The sequence below is a fragment of the Phyllostomus discolor genome, chromosome 1 (genome assembly GCF_004126475.2).
Source record: "Phyllostomus discolor isolate MPI-MPIP mPhyDis1 chromosome 1, mPhyDis1.pri.v3, whole genome shotgun sequence".
In the NCBI taxonomy this organism is placed as follows: Eukaryota; Metazoa; Chordata; class Mammalia; order Chiroptera; family Phyllostomidae; genus Phyllostomus; species Phyllostomus discolor.
The window spans coordinates 25,038-50,965 of record NC_040903.2 but is presented as its reverse complement, the minus strand read 5'-3'; the positions used below and the strand labels follow the sequence as shown (position 1 = coordinate 50,965).

The window sequence follows — 25,928 nt, the reverse complement described above, 5'->3', positions numbered from 1 at the left end:
GATCCTCTTGCCAGATTCTGTGTTGACTGAACTTTGAATGTCAAACAGAAAGGCTGGAGTTCTCATTTCCATTGTACAGACTAGGAAGCGGGCAGAGAGAAGTTGAGGATCTTGCCTTAGGTCACACAGCTGGAGAAGACCGAGTTCAGACTCACACCCCTATGCACAGACATGGAATCTGTATGCTGTGCACCAGGAAATGCTGACCCTGACGGGGCAGCAAGGAATGAGGAAGACAAGGTGCACAGACATGTGCCAAGCTCACATCTGTGCTCAAGCATACACCGCTCCCTGCTGTTCACCTCTGAGGCTCCAGAGTTTGTAGGAAACTAGGAGAAGAGCCATGAGAAGCCAAGGGAGGAGGGTTAGGGTTAGGAGAAAAAGGCCCCCTTCCCAGAAGTCTGGGGAATTCCCTTTTTGGTGAGTCTGTCTCAAATCCTTCTCTGGGCAGTAAACAAGAGACTGACTCCATATTTACACATTTGCAGTTGAATTTCTGTGGCTGAGTAGGACTTTTTGTGGCTCTTCAGGAAACCTCTGCTTTCAGTGAGGGGGAGAATGATATTGGGCTTCATATGTGTGGAGATAAAATGTTTTAGAATAGGAGCTCAAAAATCCATGAATGAGATTGGTGTTGACATTCCGATATCACTGTCCATCTCATATCTTGTCATGAAACTGGAGTTTGTTTAACCAGTTATTTCTGTGCTAATTAGAATCTTGGGGAGTGTAAGCTGCTGTAGACTTCCTATGGCTGTTGATATACAACTTAATGCTAATGACTCACTCACTCTACCTGTAAACATAAGGCTTTTCCCCAGAGTGTGTCCTCTGGTGTGTGATGAGACTTGACTTATCTATAAAGCCTCGCCCACACTCCCTGCAAACATAGGGCTTCTCCCCAGAGTGTGTCCTCTGGTGTGTGAAGAGATGTGACCCATCACTGAAGCCTTGCCAAAACCCTCCATACTTGATCGTTACAATTCTTGATATTCCTACTTTCACAAATACCTTGTCGGTGTCCTCTGGACTCTTTTTCTGGCCTCTATGGGGCTCTTCCTCCATCATTCTCTCATGCTCACTAGAGCTCCTCATTTGGTCTTTGGAAATTTGGAAAAAGGGTCTTGAGATTCTCCTCTGACTGATCCTTTTAAGCAAAGGTTTGGACCTTTCTTTGACGTCTTGACCTTCAGCTTTATCATTCCAGCTGTGTGTGCTAGTCTGTTGGTACTGTAGATTCTGATCCTTTGGACAGGGTTCCTCTGCTTGGAGGTGTTTTCTTGCAGATGTTCCCGGTAGAATCTGAGAGGGATGATTGAGTTTCACGTGTTGGCTGAGGAATTTCTGACTGGAGAAGGCCAGAGACCAGGAGGGACATGGATGCACCTCTGGCTTTGGTTCTGCTGAAAGAGAAAGATTTGGTCAGGGCAGATGTTGATGAGAATTCCTGGGCCACACAACTTGTTTCCTGGTAGAGACATGCCCCATGAATCCTTCTTATTGTGGAGACAATACAAACTCTGTCTCCCACAAAGTGTCTACTCAAAGTCTATTTTCCTTTTTATTTTTATGCAGTGCATTTTCTTCATAACTCCAGAAAACTCACATCAAAGGCATTTGCTAACATTGCTCAGACTATGGACTTTCAAGTAGCAGGACAGGCAATTTCACTCCTTGAACTGCAGTGACCTTTCCCAACTACAGGTACCCTCTCCATCATGTTAAAGAAGAAAACTAGGAATTGCTTCTCTTTCAGTTTTTCAAAAGCATAAAATAATATGTCTTTCCTGCCCTTGCTTGTGTGGCTCAGTGGATTGAGAGCCTGCTTGTGAAGCAAGGACTCACAGGTTCGATTCCCAGTCAGGGCACCTGCCTGGGTTGTGGGTCAGGTCCCCAGTAGGGGGCGTGTGAGAACCATGCATTGATGTTTCCCTGTCTTTCTTCCACTCCCTCTCTAAAAATAAATAAAATCTTAAAAAGAAGTCCTTCCTCAAGCCTCACACCAAATATTTATGCTTCATTTCATTCAGCGTTAGTCCATTTCAAATATCCTAAGAAGTCCTGTTTCAAAATATTTCTCCAACCACACTTCTTACACGCCTGACTCCTGGTCCTCTCTGGCCAATCCACCATGCTCTCTCACTTGGAGATGAAGTGATCTCTGAGGGGATTCCCCACTGGAGTTTATTTTCTAAAAATTAACAAAGCATAATCAGAACAGAGAACACACCACTCAATAGCTGATGACTGCACACGTATACTCATGAAAGGCCCCAGTGTCTCAACTCGGATCATCAGCACTGCATTTCTGGGCTGCTAAATATCTGTCTGAACTCTGTTCTTACCCTCAATGCTGAGATGAGACACGAGTGACCCTCAGCCAATTCAGCGCTGCACCTCTTCTCTTCCCTGCACTAGCTGCTCCCTCTAGCCTGGATCCACTGCCTGCAAGTATTTTTGTAAATGTTATCTCTTGAGGGAGTCCTTCCTGGACCACCTGCCACAGTGCACGCCCCCCCCCCCGCCCCCACTGATCCCTAGGCACTTTTCCTGGATTAGTTTTCTCCAAAGCACTAACCGCTGTGTGGTGTTAACACACATGCAAACACGTGTGCCTGGGTTTCCCTCCTTTATTGGTCAGCTCCTCAAGAGCAGTGATTCTCTCCTCATGTTTATCTGTATTTCCAGGTCCCAGGATGCTGTGCCACAGAGTAGGATCTCACCTAACAACTCACTGAAATGATGAATAACTGTGCCCTGCCTGAATGGTGTGGCTTGGTGGGTTGGGTGTTGTTCAAAAACTGAAAGGTTACAAGTTCAATTCCTGGTCAGGAAACACTCCAGGGTTGTGGGCCAGTTGGAGGTGTGCCAGAGACAACCAATTAATGTTTCCCTTGAACATTGATTTTTCTTTCTACATCCTTTCCACTCTCAGTAAAAATAAATAAAATCTTGTTTAAAAATATTTGATTTATGTATTTATTTTCAGGAAAGGGGGAAGGGACGGAGGGAGAGGGAGAGAAATATCATTGTGTAGTTGCCTCTCACATGCCCCCTACTGGGGACCTGGCCCAAAACCTAGGCATGTGTCCCAACTGGGAATCAAACTGGTAGCCCTTTGGGTCACAGGCTGGCGATCAATCCTCTGAGCCACACCAGCCAGGGCAAAATCTTTAAAAAATAATGAATGCCTATAAAGAAAAAACATTTTATTTAGAAGTATGGAGGAAAATTAAGATGAAACAGCTGTAAAAGTGTCAGAAAACTGCTTTTTGAGAGAACTGGTTATTGCTTGAAAAGATTTTTTTCACTGTCTTTCAGTACTATATACAGTTGTGTATTTTGTTCATGAAATACTTTAAAAATAAAAAATATAAAAATTTAGCCTAAGAGTCAAAGGCATCTGCATGTATTGTGAATTTCTGAAGCATCTGAGTTGAAACTTTACTGACTTTAGAGTGGATTTTACTCTACTTAAATGTTGGATCATGAATATCTCTATGGAGAATCCTCTCTTTTCTTTTTGTTTTGAAGAACAGTGGTGCCTACCTCTTCCAGTCGTGAGCTGTCTCTTCCACTTGCTTCCCAGCTCCTGGCCATACTCATCCCCAAACCAGACCAGCAGCTCACAGCCTGGCCTGATGACCTGGCAGGTTCGGTAGAAAATCTGCCCATGGTATTGGAAGGCCACCAGGTTCTGCTCTTCATCATCCCGGGCACAGTTCACATACCTGGGATTGAGGCACAGGAAGGGAAAGAAAACCACAGTGATGAGTTCCCACTACCTGTTACATCCATGTCCAGCTCCTCCCCGATTCTTAAGGCCCTCAGGCTCTGGTGTTGCCCACTGTCCCTAATGCTCCCGGGGAACCTTCTGTTCAGTGTCTGAGCCTCTGTCAGCATGTCATGTGAATTCCTACCTCCAAGTCCTGCTCGCAGTGTTCATCCTGCCTAATACCATTTTCTAAAACCCAGTTCTGGACTTAACCTCCACCCTGACTGGCCACAATTTCCAGTGATCTCTGGCTTTTCCAAGCTCTACATCAAGTTGTCTCACACCACAGAACCTGGTGCTTGATCTAGGGCTCTGCTTCTAAATTAGCTCACTAATTTTCCAGTGCTCAGCACACACGTGTTTTCTCTTGAGGAGTCTTTCTCCAACCCCCTTACACTTTATTTAGGGTACCATTTACTTGCCTGCCCATGGTTACTATAGAAAATTGGAGGTCTTTTTGTCTAGTAAAATAAAACAGAACAATAGTAACTGATCACATTCTGTTATCCCTGATAAAAGAGAGCCCCTCTCGGGAAAGGGGCCCATGACTTCCTCTGCAGGACTCAGAGCCCAGCTCTAGTTTGAAGTGAGGCCGGGATGGTTTGCTGCCCTCACAGGTTCAGGCCACCCTTGGTTTGTGCTATCTTTACATTTTGCACTTCTTGGAAATTATAGTTAAATGTTTCTAAAAGCAATTGTTTTATGTCTGTCTGTGAGAAGTCCTTCATAAGGACATGGGTTGTGTGATCTGTTTAAGTAATGCATTCCTTCACCTAAACTGGAATATAGTAAGTGCTTAATTATTTGTTCATTTGATAAATTACAGTGTAATCCAGTGTCCCTGGTGAATCTAGGCTCTTCAAGGTCCTTTTCAGTGCCCACACTGTATCTAGCAATGAGCTTTATATTTTGAGGGCATATGCTCTATTTTTTCCCTAAATGTCCCCTGAAATGAAAGAACACTATATGGAAAAAAGAGGAAAGAAGGATGAAGGGAGACCATTGAGGGAGGCATGATGAGAGGGAAAGATATATGGGTTTGTGGAGGATGAGAGTCCCTCTGGCACCCAGAGTCCTGTTGACCTCACCTCATCCAGTTGGCCCAGGATCTGTCCTTTACATCCACATACTCATAGCAGTTTCTCCCTTTGGTGATCTGTGTTCAGAAAAGAAGTTAAAGACCTATTATTTTTTTGGTGGGGAGGTAATAGTGAGAATTCCTTTACTCTACTGTCATTAAAGCTCTTCTAGCGTGCACGGGGATACAACTGCCAGTTGTGACCATATGATAATTTTCTTACTCATCATCTACACATCTGAGTCTACCTGTCGAATCAGAGTCGGAGCCCCACAAGGGAGGAGCCACCCTTTTCTGTCTGCACCACTTTGTTCCTGCTTACCTTCTGATCCTTAAACTGGAGTTCTGTGTTCATGTAAAATCCAGTCAGTACACAGAGATAATCACATTGTCCCCTCCATGTCTAGCATGTAGGAGGTGAGGTCCCTCCAAGCCTCAGAAGAAATGTGGGAAGACAGAGGGCAGTGGAAGAGGTAAACAGTTCTCACCAGCCAGCAGTATCTGCTCTTGGCTGCCTCTTCATCTTCTGTGATGTGTCCTTCATAAGGGCCAAAGTGCAGACCCAGGGGCAAATCAGCTACCTCATTCCACACTCCAAGCCCAGCCTCAGGGATGCTGGATGGCCCGATTCTCAACCCAGGGGGCAGGGTGAGGGCTGAGCGGTGGGGATGCCCCTTGTCCACTGCACTGTCCTTTACAAATGTAGGGAGCCCATGCACAGCACAGCTGTTGATGAAGTTCTCACACTTCTCACAATCTGGAGGTGAGAGCAACAGGGGTTAGGGAAGGTATAGCGCCTGTTCCTGGACACAAATAGCTTCAGAGGGGGTCCTGCACTGACATCATTGAGACTCATTCCTGTACTCCAGGTCACTAGAGGAAGGGAATGATTTGGGGAGCAAAGGACTAGATGAAATTATTGTATCATAACATGCTTCTCAGTGAGGGTCACTTACAAAGGTAGTCATCATCTTGGGGATTGTTGACCTCTTGGTACACATGGTCCTTTCTTTCTCGTAGGCTGTACATTTTCACGTCAATCTCCTTTCCCCTGAGTTCTGAGTTTGAGAAGGACAGGTGAGCAAGGTTGGTGGGGTCTGGAGTGTTAGTTCCCATTTTGTCAGATAACACAATCTCTTCCCATCAAATTATCGCCTGTTTTTTGCATACTCCGATATTTTACTGTTAACTATTGGTTCAGATGATGAATACTCCACACTAACTACAGATGACTGATTCAATTTTAGTTTCTAGATCTTCCCATTACCAGGTTTAACTTGTCAATCTTCAATCATTCATAAAATATTTATGGATGCACACTATGTGTTAGGCATTGAGAAAAGGCCTGGGCACCCAACACCAATGAAGTATGGTTGCTATTATCACAGATTGATTTATTGGACAAGTTGCATGTGTCACTTGTCTTAAATTTAATTTAATATTTTCAAACAATATATGAGTGATGTTCCTTATCTTCTCTTTACACACTAGCATTCAGGAGCTCAGAGAATTATAGGAATTGCCCAAAGCTCCATTGCTAACTTCAGTTTCAGCTTGGCCCAACTTAAAACCAGGCCTATCCAAACTCCACCTCACATACCTAGGTCATACTTATCAGCCCTTCCACAGGACTTAAAGGAAGTAGTTTCCAAATTACTTTCTCTTACCTGATTTTCATCTAGTGTGCTTTCCAAAGGCACATGCTTCTCCAGGAGGGGACACTGGTTTGTGGGCATGCTCTGAGTCACTTGCAGTCATCAAATTTGCTGTTCCTGACGATTCCTTCAAACTATATTCATTTCTTAATGACACCCTGGATGTTGCCTTCAATACAAGTCACATATTAAAAGATAACATGTATTTAATTTTTTAAGGCTTATGATACATTCTACATGTATGTCTTTAAAACTTCAACCCTTGGAAATACCTAGGGAGTATGAATATTAGAAGGGATAGGGCCAATGTGGGTAATGAATCCAAGATTAGAACTCATACCTTATGGCTCTTTTCTTTCAACTGTCTCTATAATATTGAGAGTGAAGGATATTGGGAAGAGAATAAAGAAATAATCAGCAGAAACGTATCTACACAATAAATAAAATGGTGATAAAATTTGCAAGACCTTAGAACAAATATTTGTACTTAGATTAGCTGGTTCCCACCAATTCTGTTTGAATAAGGCTGTATCAGTACCTAGTTATCTTCAGTTTCATGATCTATAACATGCTAATTTTCAATGTTACAGTGAAAGTGCAATTAAATAATGCTCACCTAAGTGTTCTCTGAATTGTGTAGTACAGTGTGAAGTGTGATTACACTTCTGCTCTCAATTTACCCCTCAGCTCTCTCCGTATTTGAATGTCACAGAAATTACCTTCATCATTCGTCAATCATCTTCTAGTTTAACTTGTAACTGTGAAATCATTCATTCAGCAAATATTCAGGGGTCCTCAGGGGCTCTGATCTGGGGCTGTGACCTTGAGAAGACTCAGGTATGGACCAGCCTCTCAAAGAGCTTGCAGCCCAGAGGTAGGCAGGCTGAACGAATGATTCTATACAGGATGAGAGTGGCCTCCTTGGAACTCAGAGAAAGAAGCTGTTACTTCACCTTCCAAGAAATGGCATTTGAAATCAGTTCCAGACAGATGAGTTTCTGTTGAAGAGTGTGTAACCTATATGAAGTCCTTAAGTCATTGTATTATTTGTTGTTTCTCAGTCATCAAACCTTAAGCTACTCAGGGGTGGGAGATGTTCTTTGATTAGAGTGGAAGGCTTCTGATCCTGGACATTTTACATTCTTCTTCATCTGGGGTCATCCACTGTACAAACTGCCTGCACAGTGCACACTTTCCTCAGTCAGAGGGTCTTAGTGCATCCCTCACTTCAGCACAGCAGAGAAGAACTTCGGTTGAAATAATCAGTCAGATGAATGATTAATGACATATGGATAAGACAATGTAAACTTTAGAAAACTATGAAAGTTTATTTTTCTAATTTTTAAAAATATTTTGTTTATTTTCTTGAGAGAGAGAGGAAAGGAGGAAGCGAGAGAGAGAAATATTGGTCACTTGCCCCTTGCAAATGCCCCAACCAGGAACCTGGCCCACAACTCAGGCATGTGCCCTGGTCAGGAATCAAACTGGCTTTGCTTTTGCTTTTGCTTTGCAGGATGACACCCAACTGAGTCATGGTGGCCAGGATAAAAACTATGAAGGTTGTAATGAATTTGTAAGTGGTTTAGAGAAAGAACTATGGGTTGTATTGCACTACCACTGATACTGAGATCTTAGACATATAGTCAAACATTGCTATATCTCTGAAAGCTCACTTCCCTCATTCATATTGGTGACAGTTATAGTATCATACCTCATCGGGTTGTTGTAATGTTTGAGTTAATTCAGATAGAATTCTTAAAGTCTGAAACATTGTGAGAATGAAACAAATGTTAGTTACTATTGTTGATATAGTCATCAACTATTAAGATGATGATGAGCCCTGGCTGGTATGGCTCAGTGGATTGAGCGCTGGCCCGAAGACTGAAAGGACACCAGTTCCATTCCTGGTCAGGGCATATGCCTGGGTTGTGGGGCAGGTCCCCTACTTGGGGGCATATGAGAGGCAACCTATATATGTGTGTCTCATACATGTTTCTCTCCCTCACTCCCCCTCTCTAAAAATTGATAAATAAAATCTGAAAGAAAGGATGATAATGTTGGACAGTGTGTGGAATAGACCAGGAAAGGAAGGTGACAGTTCTTAGGATACTTTCTGCATTTTCCTACTCTTACCTGCATTTCTATCCATGAGGAAAGTTTGTTGTCAACAGGATTGGGAAATACTCACCTTCTGGTGTTTACTCTGTTCCTCTCTGAAGACCAACCAAGGTTTCACTGAAAGATGATGAGAAATCAGTGTTTTGGTTGGTAAATATTTCCAAAATCTGGCGATTCTTACTAGGGACACAGAATTTTGAAATAAGAGCAGGCCAAGAACAATCCCAGGATGATTGGAAAATGTTTCTGATGTTCATATAGGCCTAGGCTTCTATTTGGCCATCCACTAATTTCTCTAGAATGATAAAAAACATAGACAAAGTGTCATCTATGCTTTACCCTATGTTCATAAAGCATCTATTACATTTATTAAAAATAAGTTGTCCTCTCCTGACAAAATGTAATAAAAGTAATTATGCAGAAACTCCACATCTTCAACATAACCCATCCTCCGTCCCGTTTTCTTCATTCAAACTGGCCTTGTCTGGGTTAAGGGCACCTGGACCACCCAGCCACCTTTCCTCTGGTATCCTCCCCACTGTGCACATACTGGCCATCCATGCCCTTCCTGTGTCATTAGACTCTGGTCAGCATCCACTGTCTGTTGACCACAGAAACAGAATTCCAGTGAAGTTGAAGATCACATCTTGTCTTCAGCAGTGTTTCAACCCCAGACCCATGAAAGTGGACGGACCCCACCCACGAACACTCACGATACTGGACAGAACCGCACTACCACCCAATTTCAGGAACCCACATGGTGATCAACCCCTCTCAACCTGGCCCTCCCGCAGCTCCCGTCATCTCCAGTGTTAACAATGTCCCCTGTCTGTCTCCATGCAGGCCATTGAACAGCCAGGTGTGGGGACACTCCTCACACACCAGACCTGCCTCGCCTCTCTTGTGCTGATGACTTTTTCTGAATTAGTTACTTCTCGCTCACTTTATGTTCTTATGTTCTTATGTTCTTTATGTGCTTATAAACGCATCTATAAATACATATAGTTATGTTGCACAGGTGAAAGTTGACGGGAACAGCCCCTCAGTGTATGACACACTGTTGTGCATCTTGCTTGTTCGCTGCACCCGCAAACCTGTTCCCTGGTTACGTCCTGAGATGCAGCCTGACCCAAACTAGGTCCGAGTCGGGAGGGCAGCTCTGGCTCCTCCTGCCGCTCACCTTGCTGCCTCGGAGCCCGTTCTTCATCCAAGTCCTCAGGATCCCCCTCCTGGAGCTCGGTGGCCTGCCTGTGGTGGTGACACAGGAAAGCTGGTCGCGAGGCCCTGAGACCTGGAAAGAGACAAGACCTCTGTCCTGGAGCAGAGAGCGTGGAGGAGCAACGAGCCCCAGGAAGCCCGTGGGACTGGCTCCGATGGGATGGGAGAGACGACAAAGAGTTGCCATGAGCCCCGCACCGTCAGCGCCAGCCCCGCTCTGACTCCAAGGAGCAAACTCCCTGCGACCCCTGTCCGTGCGGGAGGGAGCTGCAGGCGGATGGAGCCTCCAGAGCCGGGGCCTGCCCAGCAGCCTGCTGCGTCTCCAGACCCCTGGGCCCAGCGCCTCCGCGCGCGCTACCTGGGCTGGTGAGCGCATCTGAGTTCCTCTTCACGTCCTGGTACCGGCCTTTCTCCGGGTTGGCAGGGCACCTGGCGAGGGGGACTCAGGCCCTGCGGGAAGAGGGGCTGGACAGGGCGGGGCTGAGCCACCCGCCAGGGCGCCATTGTTCTCGCCCTTCCCACCGCAGGGCAACCCAGGCCGTCTCAGGGGCCAGGTCGGCAGGGCGGGTCCTGGAGGCGCCAGGAAACGCGCTTTTCTTAGGGAAGGGCCCAAAGGTGCCCCTGAAGTGTCCGGGACTCTGCCGTCTCTAAGGCTGAGAGGCCCGGGGTCCCTCAGGACTCGATCTGCGTCTTCCGGGCGGAGGACACTCCGCGTCCCGGGGAGAGGGTCAGGCCGCCGCGGCTGAGGGGGGTTGGGGCGTCTCACGAGGGGCTTCTGGGTGCCCTCCACTGAGTCGGTTTCCAGGACGACGGCATTCGGGGTCTCTGCGTTTGGGGAGGTTTGGTCTTTCCGGGCGGGCGAGCTGCAGGAAGGGCGCCCCGAGCTGAGGGGAACTGGGGTTCCAGGCTGTTTGGGGGTCTGAGCGTTGGGGGTCAGGAGACGTGGGGTCCTCCGGGTTAGCGGACGCGGCCCCTCGGTGCTGAAGGGATTTGGGCCCCTCGGGAGGAGGGCATCTGGGGTCTCTCGGGCTGGACTTGGAAGGTCTCGGCTGAGGGTTCCACAGGGCAGGGCTCCCCGCTTACCGGCCAGTCTCCCGGGGCTCCGGCCGCGCGGCCCACCTCGGCGGAGCGCCCTCTCGGAGCTTCTGGGCTTCCCGCCCTTGGGAGGAGTGAGGGTGCCCGGGGCGAGGTTCCCGCCTGGATTGTGTGCTAGTGCCCTACAATCCACCAATGCAGCGCTGCGATCCCAGGGTCCTGTCCGCCAATGGGCGTGGTCAGGAAAAAGTTGATAACGGGCGGGGGGGGGGGCGCGGCGGGGGGCGGGGGGGGGCAAGGGGGCGGAGCCCCCTGGTTGTTCGACCACCCCGCGGGGATTGGCTGCCCTGGGTCTCCCGAGCTCCCATCAGCAGCCTGCAGCGTGACCACGGCTTGGCGGTTTCTGTGGCTGGTTTTCCTGTGGCTGGTGAGGGACCCGATTCGTAGGAGCTGGGATCCCCGAGCCGGGCCTGACTTTAAGGTGGACGTTGGCCCTCCTGTCGCCTTGACAAAGTGTCTTTGTTCCACCAGACTGTAGTCGGGATCCCCAACTTTCGTCTACATCCCTCCATGCCTTCCCTTATCAAACCCACTTTCAGACCAAGCTGCCTAACCAGTGAGCGGCGCGGTCAAGACTTGCACTGCATTCCGGGGAAACTTAAGTCGTAAATTCTGACCACGCAATCATAGATACAAAGTAAGCTCCCAGAGGGCTCAAATATGAAAGACAACAAATAGAATCATAAGTATAATGGAAAACATACTGGGAGAATTTCACATCTCAAAGAAGTGGCGTTGTGAATAATAAGTACAGTTTAAGTAGTCAGGTGTAAAAAGATTTCAGAAATAGAAGACAAGATAAAATGAAACAAAAATAATTTTAAAAATGCTGAGAAAACCTACAAGTATTTGCATAAAAGATAAGATACCAAGTTTGAGGACAGGGGTCCAAGAGTAGCTGCTACTGGCTCTTTCTTTAAAGGGCACAGTGTGCCTCTGGTCCTTACCCTCATTTTGAGCATGCAGTATAACTTGATTTCCATGGACCTGAAATGAGCCACACTAACTAATTATTACTGTGAACTGCAGTAAAGGGAAAACCTCACTAAAGTGGAGTTGGGGGTCAGTGTGGGTGCTGTCACATAGCATCACCTGGGGTCAATTACAGGAAACATTGTCTCTCACAGGCCCCAACCATGAAGATGTACTGTGTGCTCCCAGGAGAAACGAACCCCCAGCACCTCAGCCAGAGAGAAACCATCGTCACCCTGAACTGATACTTTTCTCCAATGCACTTTCATTTGAAGTGACCCCTCCCCAACTCCTCCTTTTTTCCCTGTAAAATAACGTTCCTCTTCTTTACTTGAGCTTGCCTATGACTTTTGCTACAGCTTGCTTGTCCTAAAATTGCATTTTTTTACCATTGTCTGAATAAACCCCTTATCTGCTGTTACAATAACTGACTGCTATATTTTTAAGGTCAACATAATTTGGTGGCCCGTATGGGGATCCAGAGGACTCCTGACATCTCTGAGGCTGATGAGCAAGCAGGTGCAGTATCCTTGCTGTGAAAGACTTGGGGAAGGGTCCTTTGAGTGCAGACTCCCAGGTGATCATTTTTAGAATAGCTATCCAGAATACACATCCTCATACCCTCTGACCCAGAAATTCCCCTTTTCAAAATTTTTCCCCTAGTAGCCCTGGCATGGTAGCTCAGTTGGTTACAGTGTCCTGCCTACATGCCAAGGTGGTCAGTTAATTCTTCAGTGAGGGCTCATACAAGAAGCACCAATGAATGAATACATAAGCAGAAAAACTCTTTTTCTCTCTTTCAAACAAATGAAATTAAAAGAAAAGCATAAAAAAATTTCCCCCAGTTATGCTTCCCTGTGTATGAAATGAAGTATGTTTAAAATATTGTATCCAACGCTTATATAATAACATATATAATTTAAAGTTTGCTGTAGAAGAGAATTTGTTAAATTATGGTTTGCTTACACTGTAAAATATTATAGAACATTAACAATGGGTGAGGATATGTGATATTTCATTAAAGAAATAAAATCTAGCAAGGTGGTTCTAATACACTTTAACAGAGAATAATTCTAAGTAACGTTGTTATGTGAGAATAGTATCCTGCAAAACAGATTGTGTTTAAAAAAAAACCCCAGGCAGAAGACGTGCTGAAGGGAGATGCAGAAAGTAGTCACAGGGATCAGGGTCTGGGCAACATTGCAGGGGAAAACTTGCTTTTCCTTCATGTCATTTGGAATGTTGTGCCATTTGTTTTCTCCTTTACTTAAAATAAACCTATCTATAAATATTTTTGTATATGAAAGAATGGAAGAGCAGTAGGTGGTCATATATATATATGACCAATGTATATGACCAAATGTATGTATATATGTACATACATTTAAAGATGACTCAACAAAATTTCTGCACACCCTCATTACATCCAGTGGTCGATGCTGCCTTCTGTATCCGAACAGCACCTTGACCACCAGAAGTGTCTAATTTGCATCCAAAGCTGTATTCCAGCAGGAACATTTCCATAGTGCAAAATATACTGTGTTACACAGTACTGTTAGTTTGAGAGATGAAAACCATTTATTATCAAAACAACGAATTTTATATTTAAGTATTGGATCCAAGGTCACTTATAGAAATGCTATTAGGGATATTATAAGCCCTGACTAGTGTGGTTCAGCTTCTCTGTCTGGCATGTGGCAACTAGGGTTCCTTGTCCAGCTCCAATTCTGGAGTTTGGCTGTGGGGTCTTCATTACAGATCTGGGTCCTGTCTCTGAGGTCTGTGGCCTGGGTTTGACTCTATTTGGCTATGGGTCTCAGACCTGGGGTCTCTTTGGGTGTTGCTTTGGGGTCTCTGGGTTTGTGTGTGGGGTCCATGTGCATGTCTATAAATTTATAGTTGTTGGCTCCAAGTCAATGCCAAGAGGAGTCCCAAGGTTGGGGTGTGGTGAAGAAGGAAACTTTAGTGCAAATACCTGAATTTTAATACAGAATGGCTGTGAGTACAGAAGTGTTGTTAAGAAGCTCAGTATTGTTACAGGTGAATTATGAAGCAGCACACTGTGTGTCAGCTCATTTGTGCTGCTTCTTAGTTACTTGGCATCAGGGCTGTGAGGAGGCCCTGAAGTGAGGCAGCCCTGGGGAAAACTCCCTCTCCTGCTGTGCTGCTTAGGGTTTCTCTACTCATCTACAGGACTTCTCTTCATTTCCTCTTTGTTAGGCTGCATTGCACTGAAGAAGTGAAAATTGGAAAAGGAGCCCCTCTGAAGATGAGATCAGCTGGGCAAGCAAAGAAAAGGCCTCTGATGTTGTCACCACAACAGACTAGATTATTAGTATTTTAAAATTATGCTCTGTTTTCCTGTAGTATTTTTTTAAGCCCAAGCTGAGATGGCCTTTTGTTGTTGTTGTTGCTTACCTTAAATTATATAGAAAAATAAAAATAATTGAACATCCTATCCAAAGAGGGAATGGCTGCTGTTATATTAAATATATATGCTTCTGAACAAGATGGGGGGTGTGTGGGGTGGGGTGGGCAGAGGAGGGCAAAAGGGAAAAATTGGGAAACTGTAATAGAATAACAATAAAAAATCATTTAATAAAAAAGCATGTACCCTTCCAGACATCATACTTGCATATTTCCACATTTCCAATTTCTGTGGATTTAATTTATTATTCTGGGTTTGTAATATGATATAAAATTAATTATCTGGCTTTTATGTCCCTAATGTGTGGATTTATCAAATGTTTTTTCCCAGAGTATTTTTATGTACTATTTTTATTATCATTCATTTCAAATTATTTCTTAACTGCGATTATAATTTAATTTGCGGGTTATTTAGAAGTGTATTTTATAATTTTTAAATATAAGGACTTTCTAGTTATTTTTTTATGACTGATTGCTAAATTAGCTGCAATGAGAGCAAGACACATACTTTATATAATTTCAATCCTTTGATATATTTTTTTGAAACTTGCTCCACAGTACAATATGGTCAATGTAAAAAAAATAAAAGTTCTAAGCATGGTTCTGTGCTGCCATCTCTTGTTCATTTGGGAATAACACCTTAGTGTGGCTCACCAAGAAAAGTGGTTGTGATAGGGGACTCAAGACTTGGAAAATTTTAGCTTAAGGTAAAAAGTTATAAGTCTAGCAAGTAATGTGTATGTTAAGCGTTTTGTTTCAGAAAATACAGATAAGGCACATCCTGGCTCCTGGGAAAAACAGCCAATCTCCTGGGGCACTGGCTAGAGATGACCACCTGGGGAAAAGTTGGAGGCACCTGGGCCTTTTGTGTGACCACCCCTGCCCCTTGGGAACGGCTAACTGCTGAGGACTGGAATGTTGCGCCTTCTGAATCTCAAAGCCCTCACTGCACCTTGTTTGTTCTCCCTCCTCCCCCTTATAAAAGATCTGGCCAGGAAAGAGAAGGGAAGATGGTTTGTTAGGGTATGAACCCTCTGTCTTCGCAGATTGCCGACCATCTGAATAAAGCACCCATAAAACATTCAATTGCTGTCAGTGCTTATTGGGTTTGGTAATGACAGGCAACCCGAACACTGGTGTCTTTTCCGGTTAGAGTTGATTCTGGTGGAATGTCAATGACTGCTGATGGCAATGGTATTTAGAAGTGTATTTTAAAATGTCTCAAGGTATGGACTAGTTACCTTGTGACTGGTTTCCAGATTAGGGTAAATGAAGCAATAAACGCACTTAATGTGCCATTTGTTGGAGCTTGCCATATAGAGTAATAGAGTTGGGTTTTTAGAAGTTCCAAGTGTGCTTGAAAATCAATTGTCATTTGCTTTGTTTGTTGCAGCTTCCTTAAACAATGAAGAAAATAAAATCTATTTAAAATAAATGTTAACCCAAGAGGCTAAAAAAAAAAAAAAAAAACTGTCATTTTATACATAAAAATCAAACAAGCTCTTTGGCCAAGCCACTAATGCGTCCCAAGTATGCAACTCTGCTGCCACCTCGTGGGAATTTTTGGAATAACATCTTAGTACAAGTCAGCAGGAAAAGTGGTTGATTATAGTGGAATATCAGTGACTGTTGGTTTTTTTAAAAGATTGTTTTGAAGTACAAGTCTCAGGTTCCAATGTCAGTGATCAGTTACTTGGGATCACTTTTTATGAGCACATCATCTAGACCAGACACAGGATTTGGGAGTGCACCATTGGTTGTTTTCTTTGATTATATCTTTAAATTACTCTGTGTATAGAAAAGATATTTATTTCTACATGTTATTTATCACACAATTTACTAAGTTGTATTATTTATAATAATCTTAAATTCATATTCATGAGTTGCCAAGGTAAATAAGATATCATGCAATAATGAAATTACATTAGTTTAGCTGTATAAAGCATGAAAAAAATAGTTAAAGCTTGAAATAAAACATGAAGACAAGAAGAGCTAAAAATGTGTTGGTTATAAATTCATTAATAATGAAATAAAAGAGTAACATGATTATTAGCATTGTAAATGAGTTCAGGACCTGGAGCAGTAGTGGTTTAGGAATCAGAAGTATTTTTAAATAAAATTGTGCCCCTTGTAGGTTGCCTGAGGAAGTGACAATATGGCAAAAGTCCACATTTTCAAAGCAGAGAATGTTAGATGGTGAATTCTGGAATGTAAAAAAGTAAGATTATAGATTCTAAGTAATTTTAAGAAACAATTATTGAAGGGTGATTTACGGGCAATGCAAGAAGACAGTGACCCTCAGCGCTGTGGTTTATCACAGTGTGGTTCATTCTCTTAAGGTATCACATCTTCCTGGCTTCTGAACTTTTATGGGTGTCTTCTTAGCCAAGGACATCCCTCCCCAGTCTTTGTAAGACGGCTAGTATTTTAATTTATTTGTTGTTGTTGTTTAGCTCTCAGCCTCCAGGCTGCCTGTCCAGAGAGAGGTGTGATTTCAGATCTAGGGTGCAAAGCCATATGCTGTTTGTATTCTAATTGACTCTTCATCCTGCTCCATATAGATTAGGGTTTCTCATTGCTATGAGATTGGGAGGTTTTTCTCCACATTGTAGGTGCTTATTAGTAATTGTTCTCTCTTCAATGCATGACAGTAACTTCAACCTTAACTGCCCTAGTGTCAACCTGAAAGGCCTCCACACAATGTGCCAAATGTTGTCTTGGGGGAAAGTCAACCTAAGTTCAAAAACCACTGATCTGGTTTTGAAAATTTTATTTTTAGAGACAGAGGAAGGGAGGGAGGACGAGAGGGAAAGAAACATCAATGTGTGGCTGCCTGTCATGTGGACTCCACTGGGGACCTGGCCTGCAACCCAGGCATGTGCCCTGACTGGAAATCAACTGGCAGCCCTTTGGTTCTCCAGCCTGTGCTCAATCCACTGAGGTACACCAACCAGGGCGGAAGCCATTGATCTTGAAGCTGTGATCATCTTTGGAACCTGAGTGATCTGTGCTTGATATGCAGTATTTTTACTATCATTCCATGCAAATTATTTTCTAACTCTAATTGTGATTTATTTTTGGGTGGTTATTTAAAAGTATATTTCATAATTTGTAAATATAAGTATTTTCTAGCTATGTGTTGTTACCGATTTCTAGATTAATGACAGTGAGAGCAAGAAACACACACACACACACACACACACACACACACACATTTTAGTCCTTTGCAATTTGTTGGAACTAGCTTTATATCACTATATGGTCAGTGTTTAAAAAAGTTTCCAGGGTGCTTGGGAAGCATCTGTAATTTGCAGTTTGGGGTGTAGGGAAGTACTTATGCACATTGAATGCAATTTGCTTCTCATGTTATTATTTAAATATTTTTACTATTTTTTGTGGGCTCTATTGGTTCTGAAACAGAACCTGAATGATGGAGGTTTGTTAAATCACCTATTATGATTATTTTATGTAATTTTCCATGTAGATCTCTGTTGTGTATAATTTTGAGTTGATGTTATTAAGTGAATAAAAACTTGGAGCTAACTGGTAAATTGAACTTTCTGATATGAAGTACTCCTGTTTATGTGTAGTTGTGTGGGGGTTTTTTTGCCTTCAAGTCTACTATATGTTATATAATTTTCATTTGGTTAGTGTTCATATAGTATATTTTCCTGATGTGGATCCTGGCTGTCAGGATCTGTGTGTGTTGTGGCTGCTAGTGAATAAATACACATGGACAACAGAAGTCCTGTGGAGAAAAAAGGACAGCATAGCCACTCTCTGACAGAGAGAGAGAGGGTGAGAGGGACCTGGCCGCTGCGTGCACAGGCTTTTATTGTTTTTCTGGGTATGTTACATGGAGGGTAGTTCTCGTTCACTATGCACAGGTTCACTGCAGGGGACTGCCTTTTACACATAACAAAGGAAAGAATGCTAACAACTTCAAAGAGAGGATGTTGCAGACCAAGGGGAAAAGTGGTTGAACAGGTTATACTCCATACTTGGGAGGTTTCGCTCAGATTTTAGGAAGTTACAGTAAGCCCTTGCTGTCTCAATTCAGGGTGAGGGAGTTTTAGCAAAAGAAAGTCTCATAGCAGTCTAGGTACAATGCAGGCCGGACTTCCCACAGGAAAACCTGTCCATGGGCATGGTCCTGTGTGCTGACTTGCTCCTCACTGGTTTTCCACGTGAGTTCTGAGCTACATTTCCATGCCACTAGAAACACTTCCCTACATTTCCCCAATTTTTTCACTTTAGATCTTTTTGCATATTTCAGATAGCTCTCAGTGTTTTATATTAGTTATGAGCAGCTATTAAAATCAATCAAAAAGTGGGGGACTTCCAGCAAGATGGAGGAATAGGTGGACGTACCGTACCTCCTCGCACAACCAAGATTAGAACAACAATAATTTACAGACAGAATAATGCCCAGATCCAGCAGAGGATTTATCTGAATGGAAGTTGGGCAGCCAAGAAGTTGAAGTAGACGCGTTCATCCGGACTGGTAGGAGAAGATGAGCCAGGCAGGCATGGGGCTGGCGCGGGTCGGCGGCGTGTGGAGGTCAGGGAAAGTTTGGTGCGAAATCGGCGCAACAGCCATCCGGGGTGCAAGAACGCAGCGGTGATCCCTGAGTACGCAAGCTGTGACTGGAGGAGCCAGAGGGGTAGCAATTGTGGACCAGGGCAGAACTCGCAGTCTGGGAGCCCAGAGAAGGGTCTGAGCCCAGGAGAAGAGAACTACCACCATTGTTTTCTCCCGTCCCCACTCCCACCCTTGCCCCCACATATAATGTCACAATCTAGCGACTGGGGTGCCCAGCCCCGGTGAACACCTAAGGCTCTGACCCCTACCATAACAAGAGCAACCAGACCAGAAAAGAAAAAAAAAAGGAGAGACAGGGGAAAAACATGTTTTCAACAGAGCAGATCAGTCCCCCAGGACTCATCCTTTTGAGCGACCAAGAAATAGCCAATCTATGAGATGCACAGTTCAAAACACTGGTGATCAGAAAGCTCACGGAATTGGGTGACTTTGGGAGAAATTGAGATGAAAGGATGCAGGTTACCATAAAAGAGATGCAGGAAGATACGCGGAGGAGAGCCAATAGTGAAAGGAAGGAATCTGAGTCTCAAAACAATACAGTGGACCAGAAGGAAGATAGAATCAACCAAGCAGGAAAGGATGATGAAATAAGAATTCAAAAAATCGAGGAAAAGCTTAAGAGCATCCAAGACACCTTTAAACGTTCCAATATCTGAATTATAGGGGTACCAGAATCGGAAGGGGAAAAGCAACAAATTGAGCATGTATTTGAACAAGTAATAAAGGAGAACTTCCCCAATCTGGCAAAGGGAACAGTCTTCCAAGAAATCCAAGCTCAGAGAGCCCCAAAGAAGTTGGACCCAAGAAGAAACACACCAAGGCACATCATAATTACATTAGCCAAGGTAAAAATAAGAGAGAGAATCTTAGAAGCAGCAAGAGATAAGGGGACAGTAACCTACAAAGGAGTTCCCATCAGACTGTCAGCTGATTTCTCCAAAGAGACCCTACAGGCAAGAAGGGGCAGGAAAGAAATATTCCAAGTCATGAAAGTCAAGGACCTACATCCAAGATTGCTCTATCCAGCAAAACTCTCATTTAGAATGGAAGGGCAGGTAAAGTGCTTTTCAGATAAGGTCAAGTTAAAGGAGTTCATCATCACCAAGCCCTTATTTTATGAAATGCTAAAGGGACTTATCTAAGAAAAGAAGATAAAGAAAAGACATGTATAGTAAAAGGACAGCAAACTCACAAATATTAACAACCACACCTAAAGCAAAACTAAAAGAAACTAAGTAAACAACTAGAACAGGAACAGAACCACAGAAATGGAGGGCTAGCAGTAGGGGGGTGGGAGGAGGAGAGAGGGGGAAAAGGTATAGAGAATAAGTAGCATAGAAGGTAGGTTGAAAATAGATAGGGGGAGGGCAAGAATAGTACGGGAAATGTAGAAGCTAAAGAACTCACAAATATGACACATGGACATGAACTAAAGGGGGAGAATGTGGGTGGGAGACGGGGTATAGGGTGGAGGGGAGAGAAGGGGGGAAATGGGACAACTGTAATAGCATAATCAATAAAATATATTCAAAAAAATTAGTACATCTCAGCTCTATGTTATCAAAAGCCTAAAAGCACAAATGAGATTTCAAAGTGTGTCCAATGGCTGTGTGGAAAGGAAAACTACTTGAGGTCACTCAGGAAAGGCGTGTTCTGTCAAGGAGACTTGGGACTGATGCACAATGTGAGGGAGGGATGACTGCTGAGGACAGGCATCTTCTAGAGCAGCTGAAACTGAGGCATAACCAAATGCACATGTGACTGCAAACCCAGACAGGGTTGCCACCAGTAGTTAAAAGTCCAGCCTGAGAAAAATTTGGCCACAACTCAGGAGAGACATGCCTTGCATATTTAGATCTCGTGGACAGGGAAAACAGACAATGGCTAGAAATATGAGCCTTGAGCCAAGGGATGTAATATTGGTTGTACCTGAGCTTTGTCATTATTGATAAATATTAAAAATAAATGATCAGTGCAAAGGTAAAAAAAAAAAAAAAAAGGCCCCATTTCCAGGGAGTCCGGGAATTCCCTTCTCTGGTGAGTCTGTCTCAAATCCCTCTCTCTGGGCAGTAACCAAAGTAGACTGAGCCCCGACTCACCCATTTGTAGGGGCTGAATTTCTGTGGCTGTGAGTATAAGTTCTCTGTGGCTCTTCCTGAACTCTGCTTTCAGTGATGGGGGAATGAGGGACGTGGGCTTCATCAATCTTGGGGAAAGTAAGGGGCCACAGACTTCCTATGGCTGTTGATATGCAACTTAATGCTAATGACTCATTCAGTCCATCCACAAACAGGTCTTCTACCCTGCATGTGTCCTCTAGTGTCTGATGACAACTGACTTCTGTGTCAAGCCTCTCCCACACTCCCTGCAAACATGGGCTTCTCCCCTGAGTGTGTCCTCTGGTGTGTGATATTTGAACTGCATGTAAAGCCTTGCCCACACCCCCTGCAAACATACGGTTTCTCCCCTGAATGTATCCTGTGGTGTGTGATGAGATGTGACTTCTGTGTAAACCCTCTCCCACACTCCCTGCAAACATAGGGCTTCTCCCCTGAGTGTGTTCTCTGGTGTGTGATGAGATGTGACTTCTGTGTAAAGCCTCTCCCACACTCCCTGCAAACATGGGGCTTCTCTCCTGAGTGTATCCTCTGGTGTGTGATGAGATTTGACCTGCATGTAAAGCCTCGTCCACACCCCCTGCAAACATACGGTTTCTCCCCTGAATGTATCCTGTGGTGCGTGATGAGAAGTGACTTCTGTGTAAAGCCTCTCCCACACTCCCTGCAAACATAGGGCTTCTCCCCTGAGTGTGTCCTCTGGTGTCTGATGAGATGTGACTTCCGTGAAAAGCCTCTCCCACACTCCCTGCAAACATAGGGCTTTTCCCCTGAATGTATCCTGTGGTGTGTGATGAGATGTGACTTCTGTGTAAAGCCTCTCCCACACTCCCTGCAAACATAGGGCTTCTCCCCTGAGTGTGTCCTCTGGTGTCTGATGAGATGTGACTTCCGTGAAAAGCCTCTCCCACACTCCCTGCAAACATAGGGCTTCTCCCCTGAATGTATCCTGTGGTGTGTGATGAGACGTGACTTCTGTGTAAAGCCTTGCCCACACTCCCCGCAAACATAGGGCTTCTCCCCTGAGTGTGTCCTCTGGTGTCTGATGAGATGTGACTTCCGTGAAAAGCCTCTCCCACACTCCCTGCAAACATAGGGCTTCTCCCCTGAGTGTGTCCTCTGGTGTGTGATAAGACCTGACTTCTGTGTAAAGCCTCGCCCACACTCTCTGCAAACATAGGGCTTCTCCCCTGAGTGTGTTCTCTGGTGTGTGATGAGATATGACTTGCGTGTAAAGCCTCGCTTGCATTCCCTGCAAACATAGGGCTTCTCCCCTGAGTGTGTCCTCTGGTCTCTAATGAGATGTGACCCATCGTTGAAGCCTTGCCAACACCTTCCATACTTGAACGTTCTAATTCTTGACATTCCTATTTTCACAAATAACTTGCCTGTGTCTTCTGGACTCTCTTTCTGGCCTCTACAGGGCTCTTCCTCCATCGTTTTCTCATGCTCACTAGAGCTCCTCATCTGTTCTTTGGAAGGTTGGAAAATGGGTCTTGAGTGTCTCCTCTGACTGATCCTTTTAAGCAAAGGTTTGGACCTTTCTTCGAACTTTTGATGTTCAGCTTTATCATTCCAGCTGTGTGTGCTAGTCTGTTGTTGCTGCTGATTCTGATCCACTGGACAGGGTTCCTCTGCTTGGAGGTGTTTTCTTGCAGATGTTCCTGGGAGAATCTGAGGGGGATGACTGAATTTCACGTGTCGGCTGAGGAAGTTCTGAGTGGAGAAGGCCAGAGAGCAGGAGGGGCATGGGTGGATCTCTGGCTTTGGTTCTGCTGAAAGAGAAAGGTTTGGTCAGGGCAGATGTTGACGAGAATGCCTGGACCCTATGATTAGTCTCCTGGTAAGACCTGCCCCATGAATTTTTCTTACTGTGGTGACAACACAAGCTCTGTATCCCACAAAGTGTCCACTTGTGGTCTATTTTCCTTTTTGCAGTGAATCTCCTTCAGAAATTCAGAAAGCCCACAGCAAGGGTCTTTTCTAATATTGCCCAGGCTAGGGGCTGTCAAGGAGCATGAGAGGCCATTTCACTCCCTGTGTGGATGGAACTGTAGTGACCTTTCCCTTCTATCATTATCTTCTAAATCATGTTAAAAATGAAAACCACAGGCCCCAACATGGCATTGCTTCTCTCTGGTTTCTAAAACAGCAAAATGAAACGTCCTCCTGCCCTTGCTCATGTGGCTCAGTGGAGTGAGTGCCAGCCTGTGAAGCAGAATCGCAGGTTTGATTCTCAGTCAGGGCACGTGTCTGGGTTGTGGGCCAGGTCCACAGTAGGGGGTGTGTGATAGGCAAGCACACATTAATGGTTCCCTCTCTTTCTCCCTCTTCTCTAAAAATAAATAAATAAAATCTTTAAAAAAAGTCCTTCCTCAAGCCTCACACCAGATGTTTATGCTTCATCTCATTCAGTGCTGGCCCATTTCAAATACACTAAGTCCTGTTTCAAAATATTTCTCCAACCACACGTCTTACACACCCGACTCCTGTTGCTCTCTGGCCAATCCACCATGCCCCTTGGAGATGAAGTGATCTCTGAGGGGATTCCCTACTGGGGTTTATTTTCTAAAAATTAACAAAACATAATCAGAACAGAGAACACACCACTCTACAGATGATGACTGCACACTTGCACTCAGGCAAGTCCCCAGGGTCTCAACTCACATTACCAACACTGCACTTCAGGGCTGCTAAGCATCCATCTGATCTCCATTCTTATCCTCTGTGCTGAGACGAGACCTGAGTGACCCTCAGCCAATTCAACGCCCCCTCTCTTTTCTTCTCTGCACTAGATGCTCCCTCTGCATGGGATCATTTGCCCCCAGGTAATTTTGTAAATGTTATCTCCTGAGACCCCTTCCCAGACCACCTGCCATACTGCACCTCCCCTCACACTGATCTCTAGGCACTTGTCCTGGATCAGTTATCTCCAAAGCACTAACCGCTGTGTAGTGGTATGCACATGTTAAGCACGTGTGCCTGGTTTTCCCTCAGGTCCTTCGAGAGTAGTGATTCTCACCCTCAGGTTAATCTGTATTTCCAGGTCTGAGGACGCTGTGCACCACAGAGTAGGATCTCACACGACAATTCACTGAAATAATGAACGAATGTGCCTTGCCTGAATGGGGCGGCTTGGTGGGTTGGGTATTGTCTGAAAACTGAAAGGTTACAAGTTCAATTCCCAGTCAGGGCACATGCCAGGGTTGTGGGCAGGCTGGGGGTGTGCCAGAGACAACTGATTAATGTTTCCCTTGCACATTGATTTTTCTTTCTCCTTCCTTTCCATTCTCTGCAAAAATAAATACAATTTTGTTTAAAAAGATTTGATTTATGTATTTATTTTCAGAAAAGGGGGAAGGGAGGGAGGGAGAGGGAAAGAAACATCAACGTGTGGTTGCCTCTCACATACCCCCTACTGGGGACCTGGCTCAAAACCCAGGCATGTGTCCCAACTGGGAATCAAACTGGCAGCCCTTTGGTTCACAGGCCAGTGCACAATCCTCTGAGCCATACCAGCCAGGGCAAAATCTTTAAAAAATAATGAATGCCTATAAACAAAAACATTTTATTCACAAGTATGGGGGAAAATGAACAACAACAACAACCAGCTATAAAAGTTTCAGAAAAACTGTCTTGGTGAGAGAACTGGTAAGTGATTGAAAACTTCTTTTTTGCCTTTCAGTCTTTCAGCACTATAAGTGGTTGTGTATTTTGCTCGTATTTTAAAAATAAAAAATATAAAAATTTTGCCTAAGAGTCAAAGGCATATGATTGCATTGTGAACTTCTGCAGCATGTGATTTGAAACTTTACTGACTTTAGAGTGCACTTTACTCTACTTAAGAGTTGGATTATGAATATTTCTATGAAAAATTCTCTCTTTTCCTTCTGTTTTGAAGAACAGTGGTGCCTACCTCTTCCAGTCGTGAGCTGTCTCTTCCACTTGCTGCCCCACTTGCTGCCCAGCTCCTGGCCATACTCGTCCCCAAACCAGACCAGCAGCTCACAGCCTGGCCTCACGACCCGGCAGGTTCGGTAGAAAATCTGCCCATGGTATTGGAAGGCCACCAGGTTCTGCTCTTCATCATCCCGGGCACAGTTCACATACCTGGAATTGAGTTGGATGAAGGGAAAGAAAACCATGGTGATGAGTTCCCACTACTTGTTACATCCATGTCCAGCTCCTCCCCGATTCTTAAGGCCCTCAAGCTCAGGCACTGCCCACTGTCCTAATGCTCCTGGGGAACCTTCTCTTCAGTGCCTGAGCATCCGTCAAACTCACTAATTATCCAGTACTCAGCCCATGTCTGTTTTCTCCCAAGAGGCCCTTCTCAACTCCTCCAAACTTTATTTAGGGTACCATTCACTTGCCTGTCCAAGGTGACCATAGAAAATTGGAGGTCTTTTTGTCTTAGTAAAATGAAACAGAACAATAGTAGTTGATTCACATTCTGTTATCCCTGATAAAAGAGAGCCCCTCTCAGGAAAGGGGCCCATGACCATTCCTCTGCAGGACTCAGAGCCCAGCTCTAGTTTGAAGTGAGGCTGGGATGGTTTGCTGCCCTCACATTTTTAGGCCACCCTTTTTTTGTGGTATCTTGACACTGTGAACTTCTTGGAAATTATAGTTAAATGTTTCTAAAAGTGGCTGTTTTATGTCTGTCTGCAAGAAGTCCTTCATAAGGACATGGGTTGTGTGATCTGTTTAAGTAATGTATTCCTTCATCTAAACTGGAATATAGTAAGTGCTTAATTAATGTTCATTTGATAAATTAAAGTATAATCCAGTGTCCCTGTTGTATCCAGCTAGGCTCTTCAAGGTCCTTTCCAACACCCAGATTGTGTCTAGTAGAGAACTTTATAGTTTG

At 44.4% G+C, this 25,928-nt stretch overlaps 2 protein-coding genes and 1 long non-coding RNA gene across 9 annotated transcripts in view; 1 reads left to right on the top strand and 2 right to left on the bottom strand.

Annotated features, from left to right (window-relative positions):
• The window catches only part of LOC114489918 (histone-lysine N-methyltransferase PRDM9-like), a 46,259-nt gene extending 37,460 nt beyond the window's left edge, over positions 1-8,799 (bottom strand). Inside the window, exon 1 of the mRNA XM_036017730.1 lies at positions 8,697-8,799. The gene's annotated coding sequence lies outside the window, so the exon portion shown is untranslated. The remainder of the gene's footprint in view (positions 1-8,696) is intronic.
• The window catches only part of LOC114489919 (histone-lysine N-methyltransferase PRDM9-like), a 31,161-nt gene continuing 5,663 nt past the window's right edge, over positions 431-25,928 (bottom strand). For 2 of the 7 annotated variants that reach the window (XM_036017761.1, XM_036017748.1), the window contains exons 5-6: positions 24,975-25,168; positions 596-1,403 (exon numbers count right to left, since the gene is read on the bottom strand). In XM_036017761.1, coding sequence (XP_035873654.1) covers positions 793-1,403; positions 24,975-25,168 — 805 coding nt within the window. In that variant the 3' untranslated portion in view covers positions 596-792. Of the gene's footprint in view, positions 1,404-3,549; positions 3,732-4,863; positions 4,932-5,341; positions 5,611-5,809; positions 5,925-6,518; positions 7,163-24,974; positions 25,169-25,928 lie in introns of those variants that run through there. The other 5 variants (XM_036017755.1, XM_036017759.1, XM_036017773.1 and 2 more) reach the window with 4 other exon arrangements.
• On the top strand, positions 3,738-25,823 carry LOC118498826. Its single transcript, XR_004901297.1, has 2 exons — positions 3,738-4,226; positions 25,461-25,823. It is a non-coding gene; the product is annotated as an uncharacterized LOC118498826 (long non-coding RNA).